Source organism: Micropterus dolomieu, linkage group LG03 (assembly GCF_021292245.1).
Source record: "Micropterus dolomieu isolate WLL.071019.BEF.003 ecotype Adirondacks linkage group LG03, ASM2129224v1, whole genome shotgun sequence".
Classification (NCBI taxonomy): domain Eukaryota; kingdom Metazoa; phylum Chordata; class Actinopteri; order Centrarchiformes; family Centrarchidae; genus Micropterus; species Micropterus dolomieu.
In genome coordinates, this window is record NC_060152.1 from 6,771,760 (window position 1) to 6,790,803 (window position 19,044).

The following is a 19,044-nucleotide window of genomic DNA, read 5'->3' on the forward strand; positions in this document are numbered from 1 at the left end:
AAAAAAAAAAAAAACGCCTCTTTGTTTCTCTGAGGCGAAAGAAGGACGGTTGAAGTAAATGTAGAGAGGGCAAAGACTCTACTCTAAAGGGGGAGATAGGAGCACATGTGTGTCGGAGAACGACATGCTCAGTGCGGCCCTCTATCTGCTTGAAGTTGTTGTCTTAAACAGATTGTATAAATAAAGCGCTGAAAAATAAGAGGTTTATCTGTTTACATCACCCAACTCCCCAGATGCTGATATTCAATAAGCCACTATCTTCTTTCCTTTTGAAGGTAAATATATTTCCTGCCGCCTGCTCTTGATGTCAACAGACTCAGAACTCAGTTGACCTTGTAATTTACCCACTCTAAAATAAAAAAAAATCAAACTCAACGGCATTTGATAAAAAACAATAGATAAAGCCTTTTTTGATTTAATTTGTTTTACCTTTTAGCAGAGGGGATCCAAAATTTCTGCATGTCTGATACTTTTCAGTTGGCTTTTTTTAGTGCTGGGTTTTACCGTGTCCCTATCTTTTATTTGTTTTGACAAGCTACAGTGTTACTGCATGTTTCACAAGGTTTAATATTATGTCTGTATTTTCCACAATGAGAATCTAAAGTCTCTCTCTCGTTCTCTCTCCCTCTCAATCAATCTCTCTCTTTCAGAGTATGATTTCCTCCATTGTGAACAGCACTTACTATGCAAATGTGTCGGCGGCGAAGTGTCAGGAATTTGGGCGCTGGTATAAACATTTCAAGAAGACAAAAGATATGATGGGTAAGCAAAACGGAGGGGCGCAAAGTATGGCGTTCATACTTTTGTCTCTGTGCGCGCACACACATTCACACACATACACACCACTCGCCAATACAATATGTTCTCTAACCAACCGTCTCTTTGTCTTCCTGCTGTTGCATGAAGCAGAAATACATTTTTATCTTGTTATCTAATAATTCAAGATTATCTCCACACTGTTTTGCAGTTGAACACAGTGTTATCTTTAATGTATCCATTATTGCTTTAAATAACACTAATGCAAGAGTCAAATTGAGGCTTCTTACTGTTTTATTTTTGTTTGTGAGTACAACGCTTTAGTTTTCTATGAACAAGAGGCAGCAATATCTTCAACTGGCCACCGCCTAGTCTGAAATTCAATTAGTTTTTCTTATCAACCCTCTAACAACGCATGCTTTATATTATCTCAAAAAAATCCCCTTTGACCCTCCAGGAAATGAGGTTATATGATCCTAGTAGCACCCTACCCGGAGATAGAATTGCGATATATTTTTATGTCTTTTGATTAAGCAGAACACCACTCTTTGCAAGGCTCATAAGGCAGTGTAATGTTGAGATATTAGCTTTAACAATCTGTTGAACAATCTTTTTTTTCTTTGCCAGTGCGCTACTGCTCGCTGTGATGACAGATGAGATATTATATCAAAATGTTTTCACAGCCTACATGCAAATAGTATGTTGTGATCATATCTTATCTGATGTTTTTTTTCTTCTGTTAAAGTGGCAACATACGCTGGGAACATTATTTACTTCAGACCTGCTGCACTTGTGTATTCTCTTGCATACTCCTACACATTTTCTGTCATAATTGTTTTCTATCTGGTTTTTATTTTCCTCAAAAAATGGGTCTGCTGCAGCTGCCAGGAAGGCCTTAGTGATGCTCGTGTTTTAAATGTCACATTTCTGCTTACCTGGAGTGGGAGAGAAGTACTGTAGAAAGCCTTAACCCTGTCTTCTTTCCTCACTACTCTACACTGTATGCTGTGTGTGTGTGTGTGTGTGTGTGTGTGTGTGCATGTGCGTGTTCTGCCATACCACTGTGCAGGCATGCGCCAACCCTCCCAGCTGGAGGGCTACCTGGGGACGTGTGTCCTCCGTGAGAGCCCGCGTGCCAATGCACTAGGTATGTCGCAACATGGGCATTCATACAAACACACTCTTGTTTTGTTTTTTTACTTTGGAGGACATTGAACTGGCATAAATGGAAATTTACCATAACCTTTACCATAACTATTACACGCTTAACCCATTACTGTCACTTTGACTCAAACTTACCTGACTTACCTGAAAAAACAAGCTTTAACCCTAAACATTTGTGCTTTACTTTGTGTGAACCAGGTTTATGTCGTAATAATGTGACTATGTAAACTGATTTTGATATATTTGGCACAAAAATACATAAACACACACACAGATGTGTCTAACTTGTGAGGAGCTAAATTCCTTCCTTGATACCTAATCTTAGTGCTTAATGTTAAATGCCTGTCTTGTCTAAAATGAATGTCAATTAAAATCATAATTTTAATCCGAAAACCAAATCGTGCTTTAAAGTCACATAAAAAAACAAGTGATGACATCATTATCACACCCATAACATAATGTCACTTTTCAACTTAAAGAAAGTATAAGCTGTTCATCTTTTTTCACGTTCATGTATCACTCTTTGGTGAATTCAAGCCCTGATAACAAAACCACCAATGTATATACACAGAAGCACTGATAACATCTCAGGATTCATACAAACTCTAGCACCTACGCGCCATGTTAGCCAAACCTCAGACACAAAACCTTGGCACACAAGCTTCAGGTGCCCACCGCACACTGCGGCAACTCCCCTAACCTCAATATTCATGACGGGCTGTTACCTGCTGTACGTGGCCACAAATGGTGAAATGCCAAGGCTGAAAGAAAGTGTGGCACGGTCATCCCTTTGTGCTTTGACAGTGGCGTCAAATGTGACTCTGCATTTGCTTCACCGCACTGCATTTAGCAAGCAGTTTGAGCCTGAAGTCAAGGGGAATAAGTACCTGGTCACAGGAACTGGCAAGCCACTCTGCTGCTCTGCCAGCTGAAGTGGTATTACTGGCCACCAGCGAATGTCGTCTCTTCTTTTGATGTGGAAACGCCAGTGCAGGGAAGTGAACGCAGGGGAAAGAGTTGGGTCACTTTGTACGTCTCTCTTTCTCATTCTGTCTCACTCATAGTCTCACACACACACACACACACACTCTCACTCTCTCTCCCTCCCTCCCTCAGCCCACATCCCATTCCCATTGTGTGTTTAATCCGGGACTCTTTTGTGGCAGGATTCCACACGAGGACTCCCGCTTCTGTGGCAGCCTTTTTCTCCCAGGGCCTGCCATGCTCTTCTGTCACCCCTTCTCTTTTCAATTTGCATGGAAATGCCTCCGTGTGCCTGTGTGTTTGTGTGTTGTGAGCATGCCCCCCAGCAGTCTGTGTGAGCGAGCATATGCACACACACATTCACATATGAGTGAATAGACACGCCATACCATCAGAGCCAGGGAATGCCAGGGATTATGGGAAGAGATGTGATTATTACCAAGATTTTTTTGTTTTGCCCCCCCTCCCCTCCATTTGTTTTTGACAAACGCTCAATAGACCCATCTTGGCTGGGTGTTTTGTGCTTGCTGACTGTTAAGAAACAAGCAGCTGAAATACACGATTATTGTGGGTATTTTTGGAAAACATCCATGCACTTAATCTTTCATCTGCTGAAAAATTCAGCTTGTTGAAGCCCCCCCCCCCACCAACAGAAATGTACCCATAATTTGATACGATGCTTTTCTGTGGGATATGGAGGCCGCAGTACACTTCTTAGGTGTTAATGTTGCCATCCGTATGAATTCTTAAATACTGCCCCCTCACTCACTCACTCGGCATAGTGAATGCAAAAAGTCTTAGCGTGTGTCAATTCCTTAAAGAGAGGCGGAAACCTTTAAAAGATTCAGGCATGCAAGACAGACAGCATGTAGGCCTACCCGTTTTATTTACCGTGTCCTCTCCTCTCTAGCATGAGCTCTGCAACTTTACAACTAGCTCTGCCTAATAGGCTATGTGCCTAACCAATCGTCACTCCTATTGCCTCAACCCAACAGCCAATCAGAGGCAGCGTAGGGCGGGCCTTTTTTTCTAGTTCGCTACCATAGACTGTACTGCGGAGTCTGACAGCTGAACACGTGATGACGGTAAAAGACTGCTGAACGAGCTGTCAGTCGGAAAGCAAGCCTGATGTACGATAGATGTAAGCTAGCTTACATTGTTAACTGTCCTGTCAGATACAGTAATGTTAAGTTTTTAGAACTTTGCCGCTGTTATTAACCAGTAATATTAGCTAAGCTAATTGTTCAGAGCAGTGGCAGCAACCTGGATATATAATGTATTCTAACATCAACAGGATAAAACGTGTCGGCACCTGTGTTATTTACACTGGGCACATGTCCCCATTACTGAAAGCGTTTGTTGAAAATGCTTTGAAAAACATGAAATGCAAAGAACCAATGAAAGTGCTCTGAGAAAGGTTTATTTACATTTATTTATTTCATTTAGCTGACGCTTTTATCCAAAGCGACTTACAATTGCTATACATGTCAGAGGTCGCACACCTCTGGAGCAACTAGGGGTTAAGTGTCTTGCTCAGGGACACAATGGTGGATGTCTCACAGTGGGAATTGAACCCAGGTCTCCTACACCAAAGGCAAGCATCTTATCAATACACCATCACCATATTTGCATTTCTAAGTTAGAATAGGCAAGCTACTGATTATAAAAAGACCCCAAAATGTGCAGCACCAGTCAGTAACTTTAACAACTTCTTGTCACAGTTTCTATTTGGCCAAATTTTCTGTTCTCTCCCTGTGAACATGACAAAAGAGGAGGGAAGACTAAATCATGCCTGCATGTGTGCAAATTCAGCAGGGTTGATGTTACCTGAGAAAAGTTGATCTACAGGAGAAACATATGTGAAAGCAACACAAAATGCCTGAGAGCTGCGCTGCATTAGATTCTGTAATACTTATAGATTTTGAATTGTCACCTGCCACCTGAATTTTGTTTTTCCCTTTACATAAATAAAAACATTTCCATCATAAAAAGATGTAGGAAAGGCAGAACAGGATGTCACAGAATGCAGGAAAGTGTTTAATCCTCAAAATTATCTGGGGGAGGATCCCCAGAGCCCCAACTCATATATTTCAGCTTTGATTATTTCTATAAAATACTGTTATTATATCATCATATCGCGTTCTTGTGACACAAGTATGGTGCATCGCCACATCTCGTAAGCTAAGTGTATTGTCACAGCCCTAATCTGAGCCCTTATGTCCCCACAAATTTTAAACACAAAGTGACGCCCGTGCATGTCGGTATCTTCGTCTTGTTGCAGTAGACGAATGCACATTATCTATACAACATGTAAACTTAAAAAAAGACCCCTCTTACACTATCTATCTACATTTCTTTGCTTGCGTATCCTTCTCACATTTTTTACCCCTGCATGAAACATTCAGCTGCTCCAAATGCTCATTCACTTCACTGTGGGTAGTACTTTGAATCTTAAATCATTGTTTTCATCCTCTAAGCACATAATTTAAACCTGTCTTATAATATTCCCTAGCAGCCATTATGGACTTAAAGCAAGAGAAGCCGCAAAAATCTCCAAATCTTCCAAATTCCATCAAATGACGGCACATATATAGATGTTCTTTTTGTCATACAGACAGTTTAAGTCATGTCTGTTTTAGCACACTCAAACAAGGACGTTTCTCAGGTTACACACTGTAACACACCTCTACTGTACTCCTTCGGTCTCTGTTCATTGCTCCCTACATTTATATTTAGCCATCCTCCCCTAAAAATGTCATATTGGCTAGCTTGTGTTCCTTATTTTAGAATTAAGGATGTAAAAGGAGAATCAGATTTATCAGCATTACATCTGCAGTTGTGGAAACACACTCTCAACCACACACACATTAATTCTGTACCTTCACATACACACACTCCCAAGATTTTTTTTCACATGATGAGGCCACAGACGTTCTGAACTTAATTTCTAAGGCATGGGTTGTGGAAGACACAGGTCAAACACAATGAAGCTCTTTTATCTGCATTTCCAATCCTTTTTTTTTAACCAGTAGTTGGCTGATCAGCTGTTTCATATCCAGTTAGCAAGGAAGAGGCCTGTGAAGGTATCTTTTTGTTAGTGGTTTAGGTTTTTAGAAATGAATATGTGATGGCTGCAAAATTCTCTTTCCTTCCAATAGGTCACGGAAGTGAGCGAAATGTATGCTGACAGGCTAAGATTCAGTCAAGGCAAAAAAAAGAAAGAGATGCAGCGCAGATGTGTTTAAATTCTTCTGGTGACATTAAACTGATGTTCATGATTTTGAGGTTAAGGTTGAATTTTTTTTCGGAGTCTCTAGCACTTGTATCTTTGTGTTTTCTTTGTGGTGTTTTAAGGCATCAAGCCAATAACGGACCCTGCCTTTTCTTTCTATTTGTCTCTGTCCCTTCTGCCCTCCACTTTCGCCCTCTCGTTGCTCGTCTTTCTCCCCCCTCCTCAAGCAGAGATGGATGGCCTGTCTGACCTCTCTCCACCCGGCTCTAACCACAACCACAACCACAACCACCTGGGCTTCTCCCAGCAGCAGCAGCCCATCCCCGGCAGCACAGCAGAGCAGACTCCTTCCTCACCAGTGCCCCCGCTGTCTCACGCTCCACCATCACATGGTGGCCAGACTGGCGGCCGACAGCCCCAGCTTCCCGGTCTACACCACCCAGGCCTGGTGTCCACGCCCATCAGTCCCCAGCTGGTCAACCAGCAGCTTGTGATGGCTCAGATCCTGAACCAGCAGTATGCAGTGAACCGGCTGCTGGCGCAGCAGTCCCTGTCGCAGCAGTACCTCAACCACCCACCTGTTAGCCGCAGCTCCCACAACAAGCCCCTGGAGCCACAGGTGGCATCAAACACAGAGGTGTCCTCAGAGATTTACCAGTGGGTGAGGGATGAGCTGAAGCGGGCCGGCATCTCACAGGCTGTCTTCGCCCGTGTGGCCTTCAACAGAACCCAGGTGAGGACGGAAGACTACCTTTAAAACATTAACCACAAAAAATGTAAGATCATTGTCACTACTAAAATTATTGCCAATACTAAAAATTGCTACCTCTGAAGCCTCATTCCCCTTCCTGCTCCCTTTTTAATAAAGATCTAATTTGGCTTCAGGTAGCCATGGACTTTGATATCAGTCAAATTTTCAAAAACTTGATTGAAAAGTATCCAATATTTGCTTCATCATTTAAGGCTGACTGAAGATTTAATTTATTTGTTTGTATAATTTGATTTTAATTCATTTTTTATCTTTAATTTTATGCCGCAGTCCGACTCAGACATTTACAAGGTAATAAAACATTTTTAGAACAAACAGTACCTTCACAAATCCTATAAAAATGAGTTCCTAGAAAAACTGCTGCTTTCTGGAAAACAGTACATCTGTAGTTACAGGGTGTCCTACATATTCCTGTTTTTTAAATCAAACTGCGCAAAATACTCGCTGCCTAAGATTCGTCAACATCCTGTTTGAAAAGGGAATACATCACATTAAGGAAGCCCTAAAACTATTTTAATGGCACCTCTTTACTAAGAAATACTAGTGTTTGAATTGGTTTATATTTCATTCATAATTCTCACTCCAGTAATCTAGCACCTCTACTGTACTTCAAGACAGCTGGCCGCTTGCCATTTCAAAGACCCAGGCTCAGCCATGGCGTGCATTCTATCCCTGCCAAAATATGTGTTTTCACTTCATACACAGAAGGTAGTGAGATACGTATCGTCTGTATTAGAGGGGATGGCACGAGGTGACAGCAAACCTCATTACTATTATCATTATTATTATTTGCTTTGAAGACACTCTGTATAAAAAAAGGGGCAAAAAACAGAAACGGATATGGATCTATTAGAATTAAAACATACAGCACCCCCCCCCCAAAAAAAAAAATAAAATAAATTAATGTGTTTTATGGTAAATTCAGACAGTGGTGTTTTTGTGAAGATTGGCAAGCTCCCACACAAACAGAGTCTTATCTGTGGCTGATATGGGGAATTAGCCCAATGTGCCGTTGGACAGTTTGGAGGATTATTTATTAGGCGTGTGTTTTTTCCACGAGTCTGTGTTAATAAGGGGGTGGGGGGGTGTCAAGTAGTGACATGCTGTGGACGAGCAGAGGTGAGGGGGGTCACTTTTTATGGAGAAGATGCAGTAAACTGACATATACCAAATAGATAGACAACAAGCAACAAGGCAAAAAATGTTAAGCACGCACCTACTAAAGAATGCAGACACACACAGTACAAACATAAATGAAATATGCCACTAATCTATCCCCTGAATACTTACTGTGATTGGGCATTAAGTGCACAGTCCCCTTCATCATAAAAACATCACTGTTGAGTCGGATCTGTTCACACTTGTCTGGATACCACAGACCTACCTTTTTAAGTATGACACACAGTTGTATACATTTTAATAGTCAGACAAACGACACCGAGCACATATTTGCAGCTCTACTCATTTCTCAAGAGGGCTTGTATACTCACAAAAAAATAAATAAATAAAAGCATGAGCATGTATTCCCCATCACTTTGTTTTATTACCAAATCACACCTATTGATGGTGAGAGAAGCGGAGCGATGGTTTGCACAGTGTGTGGCCAAGAGCTGATGAAAAGGCCCAATCACACATCTCTGATAATGGAGTCATCGCCGTCTCATAATGATGGAATTGAGCGCTATTGAAAAGTAAACCGAGGATACACTGATTGCCCACTGTACAAGATTTCAGGCGAGTAGCTGCGGCTTTACTCCAAAGCAACATACGGCTTCAAGAATATGTCCAAGATCTTCAAAATTACATGCAACAAAGTGTTATGGGGCAAAGGCCACACAAAAGTAGTTTTGTCACCCAAGAATGAACATTGATGAAGTGCTATGACTTGTGCTGTAACCAACAGAACAGAATGAAATATATATTTTTTACTTTCAAGTTTACTTTTATGTGATTGCAACAATAATGATGAAAGGTAGAGAATCACTGCTGACTGTAGAGAAAGCTGAATCTGAGGGATGTCAAAATCAAGGAACTTGAAGTCAAGCCCGTGACTTTTCCTACCTCTATAGAAACACTGTGTGGAGTGAAAACTGTGGTCTAAATAGAGTCTAAAAGGCAAAATTATTTAACAGTTTAAGTGGGTCTAAGAGTGTCACATCTCCATTGTCATTACACTCATGGCTCTCCTTTAGTGTCTTATTTAAGAATCCTGTAATGTGATTATTCTCTTTCTTGCTTGCCATCCTGACCCCACCACCCAACTGCTTCCCACTCTGACCTTTCTTTTCCTCTTATTTCATTTTCTGTCATTCTCCCTCTGCTTACTCTGTCACCTCCTCTCCATCTTTCTTACTCTCTTTTGTTTCTCCTTCTCTCCTCCCAACACCTCACGCAGGGCTTGCTGTCTGAGATTCTACGTAAAGAGGAAGACCCTAAAACAGCGTCCCAGTCGCTGCTGGTCAACCTGCGTGCCATGCAGAACTTCCTGCAGCTGCCGGAGGCTGAGCGCGATCGCATCTATCAGGAGGAGAGGGAGCGCAGCCTGACGGCAGCCTCAGCAATGGGCACCGCTCCGCTCATCAGCACTCCACCCAGCCGACCTGTACAGGTACCAGAGATTTTATCCCTCGCTGTGCATGTTTTCCTGTGATAATGTAATCCATGTGTTTACATAGTGTATGACTTATTGTTATCTTGTTAGTTGTGTTAGTCAGCAGTACCTAATTAGAAGACTGCAGTTTTAGTTTTTCAGACATTTATTAGAGGCAGAGCTGATCTATAGACAGAAAAATAATTCCCAAATTGGAATAAACATTAGCATTAGTAGTAAGTGATAAAAGCAGATTTATTTCTCCATCAAGATTTTCTGGTGGCGCTGCTGTAGATGCCAACAAGCATAGAATCTTGTTGTAGCAACACTAGATGTCATGCATTGTAATGCATTGTTATGCATCTAGCATCTGTTATATCCCTAAAGTAATCATATTAACATTATTTTATTCACTTTCTTAAAGAGAACAAGATTGAAGAACTGGAAATGCTTTTCTAGTTCATTCATTACAATTTTTGTCTGGTGTTAACAAAGCATTTGTTTAGTGTTCTCCATTATCAACCAACGCCACCAGTGGCGGAAACGTGGGGAAGACATAAAGCAGTCCCAGATGACCAATCACTGTTTTCCTAGTCTCCATGTAGCCCAGATGTGTAGTTATATTTCTGAGGGATGCACAATAACTGTGGTGGGACCCTCTATGTAGCTACGAAGGGAAGCCAATTCCAAGTCTGGGGGACTGGGCCGGTCATGTTACTAGCCAACTTAACTAACTAACCAATTAAATCAATTTTGGGAAAATGCTCTTACGAACAACTTTGTTACCCACCTGAGCCATCTCATGCCATTAAAGTTTGCCAGCTAGCTAACTTGCACTATGAAAAATTCTGTTGTTGGCACCGTCCATTGAGAGTTAATGAGATCTTTTCTTCCTTCAGAGCAGCTCTGAAAATGTATGTGTGAATAGATCTAGTCCTGTGAACTGTATCACTGGCCACTTCAAGATATTGTTGGTATTGAATAAATGTGTTAACATGCTTTCACAGTTGAGAGCAAGTATACAGGTGCGAGAGCAGGTTGGAGTGTTTTTAAGAAGGTGGAATTTACTGTCTTTGTGGTGGTGTCAGAAACTTAATCCAGACATTTGTAACAAACCTAGTGACATGTGCCAGGTTTCATAGACGGGTTTACAAGAGGTTAAACGAAATGTCACTGCTTTTTGCTCGAGTGTAGAAAGTGTGTATCTCTATGTTTTGTGTGGGGTTACACAAACACAGACACACTCATGCACTGCACTCATTTGTGCTCTATGTTTACATGTGACGACAGCAAGTATGCATACAGGCACCCCCCTAACATTTTTTAATACACACTTCACATTCCCCTCCATTGTATCAGGCTACAGCCTGTCTGGAAACACGTGGAATAATCAACATGCACACTAGAAACATACTTTACATTCTCCTGGCATGTAAATGAGTTCTACATCCTCCCCGCCCTCACCACACAGGTGAGAATGGTGCACAAATGATGGATAATTTTTTGTGCTAATTTTGACCTTTTACCATGCATTAGGCAGCATTAACAGCCCTCCCGTTTTAAAAATAAAGCTCACTCAGTGATGACAAGCTCCGTGAAAGATCAAACATCATTTAGTCAGTTCCCATTTCAAAATCACTACATACCAAAGCACAACTTTCTACCCTCACCGCAAATCAGTGTCCCTCATTTGAAAGGTATGCTGCAACTTTCTACCACTTAAGCCATTTAAAGTGCGGTCAGCTGCATCTGGGAGGTGGGAGAGGGGCGGACAAAGGCCTCCTCTGTCCTGTCCTCTGTAAAGATTTGGCTTTTATTTAGGTGAGAAGGAAGGAAAGACAGAAGCACAGCCACCCATCTCTAAAATGGAGCCTCCCAATGAAAGTGCTCAGCAGTTTCTGTGTTTTAAAAAAACTAAGAAGAAAGAATTGCATTCTGAATCAGCGGTGCTGAACTTAAGCAGGGCCACTTTGCAGTTCACAGCTCATCTTTACAATCAGATGCTGTGTCAGTGCAGGGCACAGATTCACAGTTGGAGTGGACCTTTGCACAAGAAAGAGAAAAAAATTGTCTCAATAGCCCCACTGTTAATGTTTTCATTAACATCCCCGAAACAGAATTAGGGATTTGGAACTACACATTTTTACATTTACAATAATCACACCAGGTGAATTAGAGATTCCTTACAGAATTAATGTACTGAGGGCATTTTAGCATATCTGAGACCAGATGACAGAGCTGTAGAGATACATAACAAAACAGAAATAGATTTGCAAGCTGAACAAAAAACACAATGACTACTACATGGCATACAGTCTGTAATACAGTCTGTAACTATTTCAACCATGACCCAAAACAAAGCCTCTGGTTTGTGGTTTTTATTTTCATCTCGCTCAGAATGCTGTTGGCACATCAATAGTATATCTTGAGGCATAATATACTTCACCTGTATGACTTAAACCCATTGACATTTATCATGTAGACCTGTTCCTACACAAGGCAATTCTCACATGCACGTTAGCACACTCATACTCTTGGCCATCTGCCAGCCTCTCCTATGGAGCAATGCGGTGTGAATTTAAGCGCATAAATCAGCCAGGGTGGCAATTGAGCCCAAGACAGAGGAGGGTTTTTATTGGCCTCATAAAAACAGATGCAGAGGTATGTTTCTCTCACGTGCGCTGATGGGTCGGCTCAACTCTCCCAAAACCAGTTAGTGCACGCCCCGGTCTTAACTATTAGCTTGACTTGGTAACCGACTGCTCAGACTGACATGCCCACATGAAGCTGGCGCAAAACTGGATAAAAGGCCCAGACATGCTATGACACTGTGATTGTTTTTAACACATAAAGGAGCTTGTATTAGGTCTCTAGACCAATACTTGCGTATATACGTTTTTTGAGCACAGGGTGTATCATGAGTTAGTAGCTGTTGGTGTTATGATTTTATTTAAATGCCATGTACTTGTACTCATACCCAACCCTCTTGATGTCTCCTTTAAAAAGGGCTCGTATGGAATGTTTCATATGCTAATGGTTCTTGGGTAGTGCTTTTATTAGGATACTTGTTACCTTGTCAAAGGATTTTTGTCAAGATGCAACAAGCCGCTGAATGAAGATGATTTGATTTGACTTGACTTGCTTTTATTTTTTAATCACCAGCTTGACATAAGAATAATAACATTTCATACAACACATCTAAGTGTTTTTGAGCAAAGTAATGCTGTAGCCATGCATGGGTGTAATCTACACTCCAGTTTGTGTGTGTGTGATGGGTGCACGCATATGTGTGTGTATTCTTGTGTTTAGCCAGATTAACCTTTTTTCCCCCTCATGTGAGCCTGAATAAGTATGGTTGTGTTGTGTTCCCGACACTGCAGCCCCGGAGGGAAGACTGTAACAGCGTAAGGCCCGAGGACTGGAATCCCCGAATCCCCGTGGGCATTTCCCCTGTGAGCAAATAACTCCACCCACCTCACCTCACCTCTCCTCCTCCACCACCACCAATCTGAATGCACACATTCTCATACTGTAGACAATACACACACTGGAGCTTATCATCTACAGACATGCAATTCGTTGCTGTTTCAGTATTTACATGTTTGTGAAGCAGGAAGTGAATTAGATAGAATAGTAATACCACACAATTTTACACTATTACAAAGCTTTAGATTTTAATTAAATCTAATGATTACCAAATCTGGGTCAAATATAGTCTTTGTTTGAGTGTATTTTAGCATCAAAAAGTCTGAACAAAAATAAAGACATATCCTGTTGCACAGTTGCAAAACATACCAACTGTCACGAAAAAAATCTTCAAGTAGATCACAGTGACTCAATCTATACACACAACCAAATCAATCAAATATAAAGGAGAATTCAGTATCTGACAAAGTACATGTTTATGATTTTCGATATTTACTCTGACTTGACTCTTAACCAGGTGAAACCATCGCCTCTTCCCAGCGAGTGGAACGGCAAAACTGAGAGCTGCATCCTCAACATCAACTCCAACATCTACGATGAGATCCAGCAAGAGATGAAGAGGGCCAAAGTTTCCCAGGCCCTGTTCGCAAAGGTGGCTGCCTCCAAGAGCCAGGTATTGAAAAAAACACTAAACTAAAAGATTGTTCTTTCTTTTTTCACCATTAATGTTTAAAAAGAATAATGTGTATAATGATTTCACAAGATCTAACTTTGCAAAGTAGCTCTTAGACAAACATGCATATCAAGTCTATATATAAAACCTTAAAAAGATTATAAAACATTTGATACTAAATGCACATAACATCAATATATTCATACAGTTAAAAACAAAATAGAAGAAATCTAACCAACCCATAGCAAAACAAGCCTCAGAGCATCACGGCAATGATTTATCGACATAATGACACATGTCCTCTTTATTGTGGGTTCGGAGTTTAGCAGTCGACACTGTTTCAACACCAAACAAACCTGTTTATATTAGCTCTGCTCAGTAAGTCGATGGGGCCCCTGGTCTCCCAGACAGCAGGGCACTCACACAATAAAAGCTTGTGTGTTGGAAACAGGAGAAAAACACACCACCAGTTTAACTCTTTATTAAAAGTAATTAAAAAAAATCAGCACTGAGTTATTATTACAGGTTTTCATGTGTCTGTCTGTGACAGAGTTGGGAAAATTTCCACAATTGTGCTTGATAAAGAAGAAGGGGGGAGAAATAGATCACCAAGGGCGGAATAATCTAGAAATATCTGCAAAGGCTTTATTTTTTTCTTGCTGATTAGGATGATTATACCTCCAGATAGCTTTGTTTTACAAAATTGCAGTTTGATGCACAAACCACTGTTTTTGTTAAGGAGTTCAAAGACTCCTTGGAAGGATGGAGAAAGAGAAAGGGGGAGAGCGAGGCGGTCGCAGTATTAACTTGCACATGTCTCTCTCTTCTCAAATGAAGGTTTGTCTGGGAACAGGTTCCACCGTGCCTTCTCCACCTCACTCCCATCATTCTGTCTTGCCCCTCTACCTCTCTCGTTCCCCCAGATTTCTGCCTCTCTTTCACGTTCCATTCATGGCAGGCGGGTGTGAATGTGAATTGAGCAGCAGATAAGAAGTGTGCTAATTATGCCTGTGAAAGGGGGCCTGGGAGAGCACTTATCTCTGGCTCCATCTCGTAATGGGCGCTCCCCGGGCAGCTGGTCTCCCCCCTTACTATCCAGCCGGCATTGCCACAGCTACTAGCACCGCCAGGCCAAACCTGCTCCTCCCCATCAGGACCCCCGAACCCCGAAAGTTGGAGACCAGCACCCAGTTTTTGTTAGCTGTTTCCACACAATGCTAATATCCAGCATTTGCCTCAAATCTTTATTATAATTTAAATTGGGACGAGATTTTAACTTTCCAGAATTTGTGAAAAGTGATGTATTTTCCTTTTGATGTTGTGTCTTTTTTCTTTTTCACATAGTTATGTTACATTGACTGCAATATAGCTGCAGTACTTACTAGTCAATTAATGGATTAGCTGATCGACAGAAAATTCATGGAAAACTATTTCAGTCAATCATTTGAGGCACTTTATGAGAAAGAATGCCTAACATTTGACAGTTTCAGCTGCTTAAATGGGAGGATTTGCAGCTGTTGTCATTGTTTCTCATTTGCTGTTTTATATCATTGTGAATTGTATATTTTTGGCCTTTGTACTGTTGGAAGAACAAAACAAGCAATTTGAGTATGTCACCTGGAAATTACATCAGTGTTAATTGTTTATGAGGTTACTATAGTGCAAATCAGTCAGCCAGGGAGAATGTATATTTAAATGACATGTTGTAAACGACAGCTTAAGTCCAGAGAGGTTTGCAGCCTTGCAGGAAAAAATAACTACTGTCCAAGCCAAGGGTTGAGTACCATATCAGCAGAGACTGCGGGTACTGAGGTTGGGAGTGCATTGTGGATGTGGTTGGTGATGAGGATGGAGGATGGGCTAGACTGGCAGGATGCCCATATGGGGTCCAGGGAAATAATCGTGGGGGGAGGGTGGGGGAGAGGGCTCATCACTGAGGCTGGCACCGTCCTATCAGCCTGGTGTGCAGTTCAACCTCTGCCTCTTCTGCTCAGCTTAGGATTTCCCGCATGCTTACGCAAGCACGGAATCAGGTGACCAGGATCTGTTGGTATCAGTCCTGTGTATGTGTGGGTATAGTGTTTCTTGGTGTATTTAGCATTTGCATAAAGCATATTTGCCTCATTCACAGAGAGAGACAAAGAAAGGAGAAGAGTGATGGAGGTCTGAAAGGAGAGAAATAAGAGATGTGGAGCTTAACAGTGACATAGGCAGTGGTGGTCCTGTGGGTAGAAAAGCAGTAAACAAGAGTTTACTGACTGGTGCATGATTGTGTATGAATATTGTGTCTGTTTGTGTGTGGGGGGGTTCCTGGAACGCAGCCATCCTGTACTCTCTTATGGCTCGTAACCATAGAAGGCCACAGCCACCTCTTAACTGCCCCCCCCATATTCAGTGTTGCATTTCAGTCACTCTTTTACTGTCACATATTCAGAGTAGTAACTATAGAGCAGTGAATCTACCCCAAGCCATATTACTTTATCATATTAATGATCGTCATTCACTTCAAGTCTGGGCAAATGTATTTTTTTTAAGTAATCCATGCATCAATTCTGATTTATTAGGACAGATATTACGTTTACTCCTTGATAAAATCAGAATCGAGATTGAATGCTCCAAGAATGCTCCGTCTTCATTTAGCTTCAGGAGATGTCAGACTTGGAGGAAACATCTGCGTGCTACTGGTTCAAATCCAGCGATGACACTGCCAGAGCTAACTATATTCGCCAAACAGCCCATTTCATTTTAGCCGGCAGAGGTGCAAGCTATGATCTAGATAGCCTGGAGTTGATGTCGACATTATTAACTGGCTCAGTTGGGCTAGAGCACTGTTTAGCAAGTTACTGGGCTTTTGTTTTCATTCACGTTAACAGGGGAGGCTTGCTGTGTTGGCTATCCTGGCAGAGAGGGCGGCTAATGTTCAGTTGAGCAATGGGAGGTTTGCTGAGGGTGGGGCGGAGCGGGTTGGGGGCATTCCTTTGACACGACTTTTATGTCCAAACATCCCCGACACTTCCTGAGAGGAATAGCACAACGGCTAGAATCAGAGTCCCTGCTGTCATAAAACAAGCGCCCTGGGAGCCCTGCGCACCGCGGGGCTCAAAGCCCTCCGACTCCTCAATGACCAGAAGAGTACAGAACGCAGTCACCGCCACCAACACGGCCCTCTCTCCCCGTCTCTTTTTCTCTCTCTCACTCGCTCATTCTCCCCTGGAAGAGGCTACGCTAATTAGCCAGGCTCTAATGAGACAGAATGGCACTGATCTGGTCCGCCGCTGCGCCACCGGGGGGGCCGGGTGGGGGGGCTGGTGCAGTAGGGGGGAGAGGGGAGAGCGAGTTGGGGGGAGGGGGTATGCCATCTGTCACCCTGCACCCGCCTGGCACGGCAGTCCCTGGAGTGGAGGGGGGGGGGGGGATGCTGGGGGGGGGGGGGAGTGCCTTGTTGGTCTGGAGAGGTGGGGGAGAGGGTGGAGGTGGGTGGGGGCAGGTGGGGACAGTGATATGAATAGGAAGGGAGGGTGACAGAATAACTGGAACTGTTTTCTTCATGCCTGGAAAATGACAAATTTCCTGTTGGGGTGGAATCTGCTTAGTGGATGTACATGTTTTATTTGGTCGCTTTTCTTAGCTTTAGTCTCAGATATTTGGCACATGACCCACACAGACAGACCAACGACACACACCACATCTATTACTCTGCTCCATCCAATGGCTGCTTAACAAGAGGGGCAGATGGCTGACCTTTTGGGTGTCTGTTTCTAGATTGTCACCGTTCAGAGGTTTGTCTGTTACTGAGAAGCCACTTGGGGTCAGCGCGTTAGAAGTCATGTTTTGCATGTAGAGTTGTGTACAAATGGCATTAAATTACATCCTAGAATAGTAAAATGGATACAGTCAAGCTGTTATCAGATACTTTTTAATATCAGCAACTGCTAGGGGCTATGTTTTGGAGCAGCACCGTGAAATTTTTCTTCACTTTTCACAAGTTGTCCTTTCTGTGCTATGGCAGGGCAGGCATCAAGATGTCTTCATTTTTTGTTTGCGAACTCACAGGTCTCCACACCTCTCTCCCTCAAATTAGGCAGATTAGAGTGAGCATATCACAACCCCTAGAGATCTAAAAGGGCCGTGACTGTTTATTAATTGATTTATTTATTTATCTCCTGTGCCTGCTTGGTTATTAGGTTGCCATGGGAAACAGACTAGGCCAGATCCTCTCTATTATTAAAGACACAATTTCTTGAACTGGAGACCCAGCTGTCTGAATAATTAATTTAGCGAATGAATTATATTGCAAACGGTAAGTCTTCCCCTCCTTCTGAAATGAGCCTTTCTCTTATTGTTTAATGGACAGTGGAATTCCCACCAGCCTGTTTTCTCTCCGCTGCCTGTTTCATCGAACCTTCCTCCTCTTAGCAGGAGCCCGGGTTCTCACTGAGCATGCTCAGAGCACTTTGTGTCTCTCCTGCCATCTCTCTCACTTACGCCTTACATGCCACCTCTCACCCCATCTGTCTCCAATTGCACAACCCTCTCCCTCCTCCTCGCCTGCCTCCTACCCTGCAGTCCAAAATAGGAATCTGCCCCGACTGTCAGGACTTCAAATTGTCTCTTCCTCGTCACCTCTAATGCATTATTATATGACAAATGTTCTCTGCTGTGGAGCAGGTGTTAGCCAGTTTGCTAGTTAACTGATCTAGGATTTCTCTAATAGTGCGCTAGCCCTCTCTCAATTTCAACAGTTCCTGAGTGCTAACTAGTGCTTATCCTATTGGCCACGTGCTTAACCTTACTAGTCCTTAATCTTGTTAGGTTGTTTGCAAATGCTACCCTTGCCCTGGTGACAGGCACAGTACTTTGCTAGCTCTTTCTTTTCTACAAATGTTCACTAGCTAACCCTCTCCCACTGTCTCCACTTCTCCTGACAGACCACACAGGGCTTGTTCTGAGGCCCATTCTCGCTAATCTGATCAGGCAGGCAAATACGCCGGGAAAAGCGCTTTAATGATCCCCCTAATTACCTCAAGTCAATACCAACTGTATTATTAGACTCGGGGAAAATATTCCATTAGGGTGCCCCCCGTGGGAGTCCCCCCTGTGCGCGCTGATGTCACGCGCTGCGCGCCCCCTACGCTTGTAATTAATTTTATTTACACACTCAGGAATGCACAAGGTCGCACCTGCAGCCCGGAGCCGCCCGACTCGGCCCGCCTAATCAGATCTGTCATAATTATCATTCTGCATGCTTCTGACACACGCCGGGAAATATTTCAATTTAACTACAGCCACTAGCTCCAGCAGATGCAGTCTGAGAGAGTGTGTGTGTGTGTGTGTGTGTGTGTGTCTGTGTGCATACAGGAGTGTGTATGACTGAGTGAGGGGGAATTGCATGGGGAGATATTAGGACCTATCCAAGTGCTCATGCTGGTGCTTGTGTGCACTTGGTTTTG

The 19,044-nt window shown here is 42.7% G+C and overlaps 1 protein-coding gene across 1 annotated transcript in view; it reads left to right on the forward strand.

The window, feature by feature from the left end:
• LOC123967794 (DNA-binding protein SATB1) overlaps positions 1 to 19,044 on the forward strand; it is a 53,728-nt gene that overhangs the window by 18,382 nt on the left and 16,302 nt on the right. Inside the window, exons 7-11 of the mRNA XM_046044036.1 lie at positions 1,826 to 1,903; positions 6,367 to 6,869; positions 9,301 to 9,513; positions 12,876 to 12,947; positions 13,439 to 13,594. Coding sequence (XP_045899992.1) covers positions 1,826 to 1,903; positions 6,367 to 6,869; positions 9,301 to 9,513; positions 12,876 to 12,947; positions 13,439 to 13,594 — 1,022 coding nt within the window. The remainder of the gene's footprint in view (positions 1 to 1,825; positions 1,904 to 6,366; positions 6,870 to 9,300; positions 9,514 to 12,875; positions 12,948 to 13,438; positions 13,595 to 19,044) is intronic.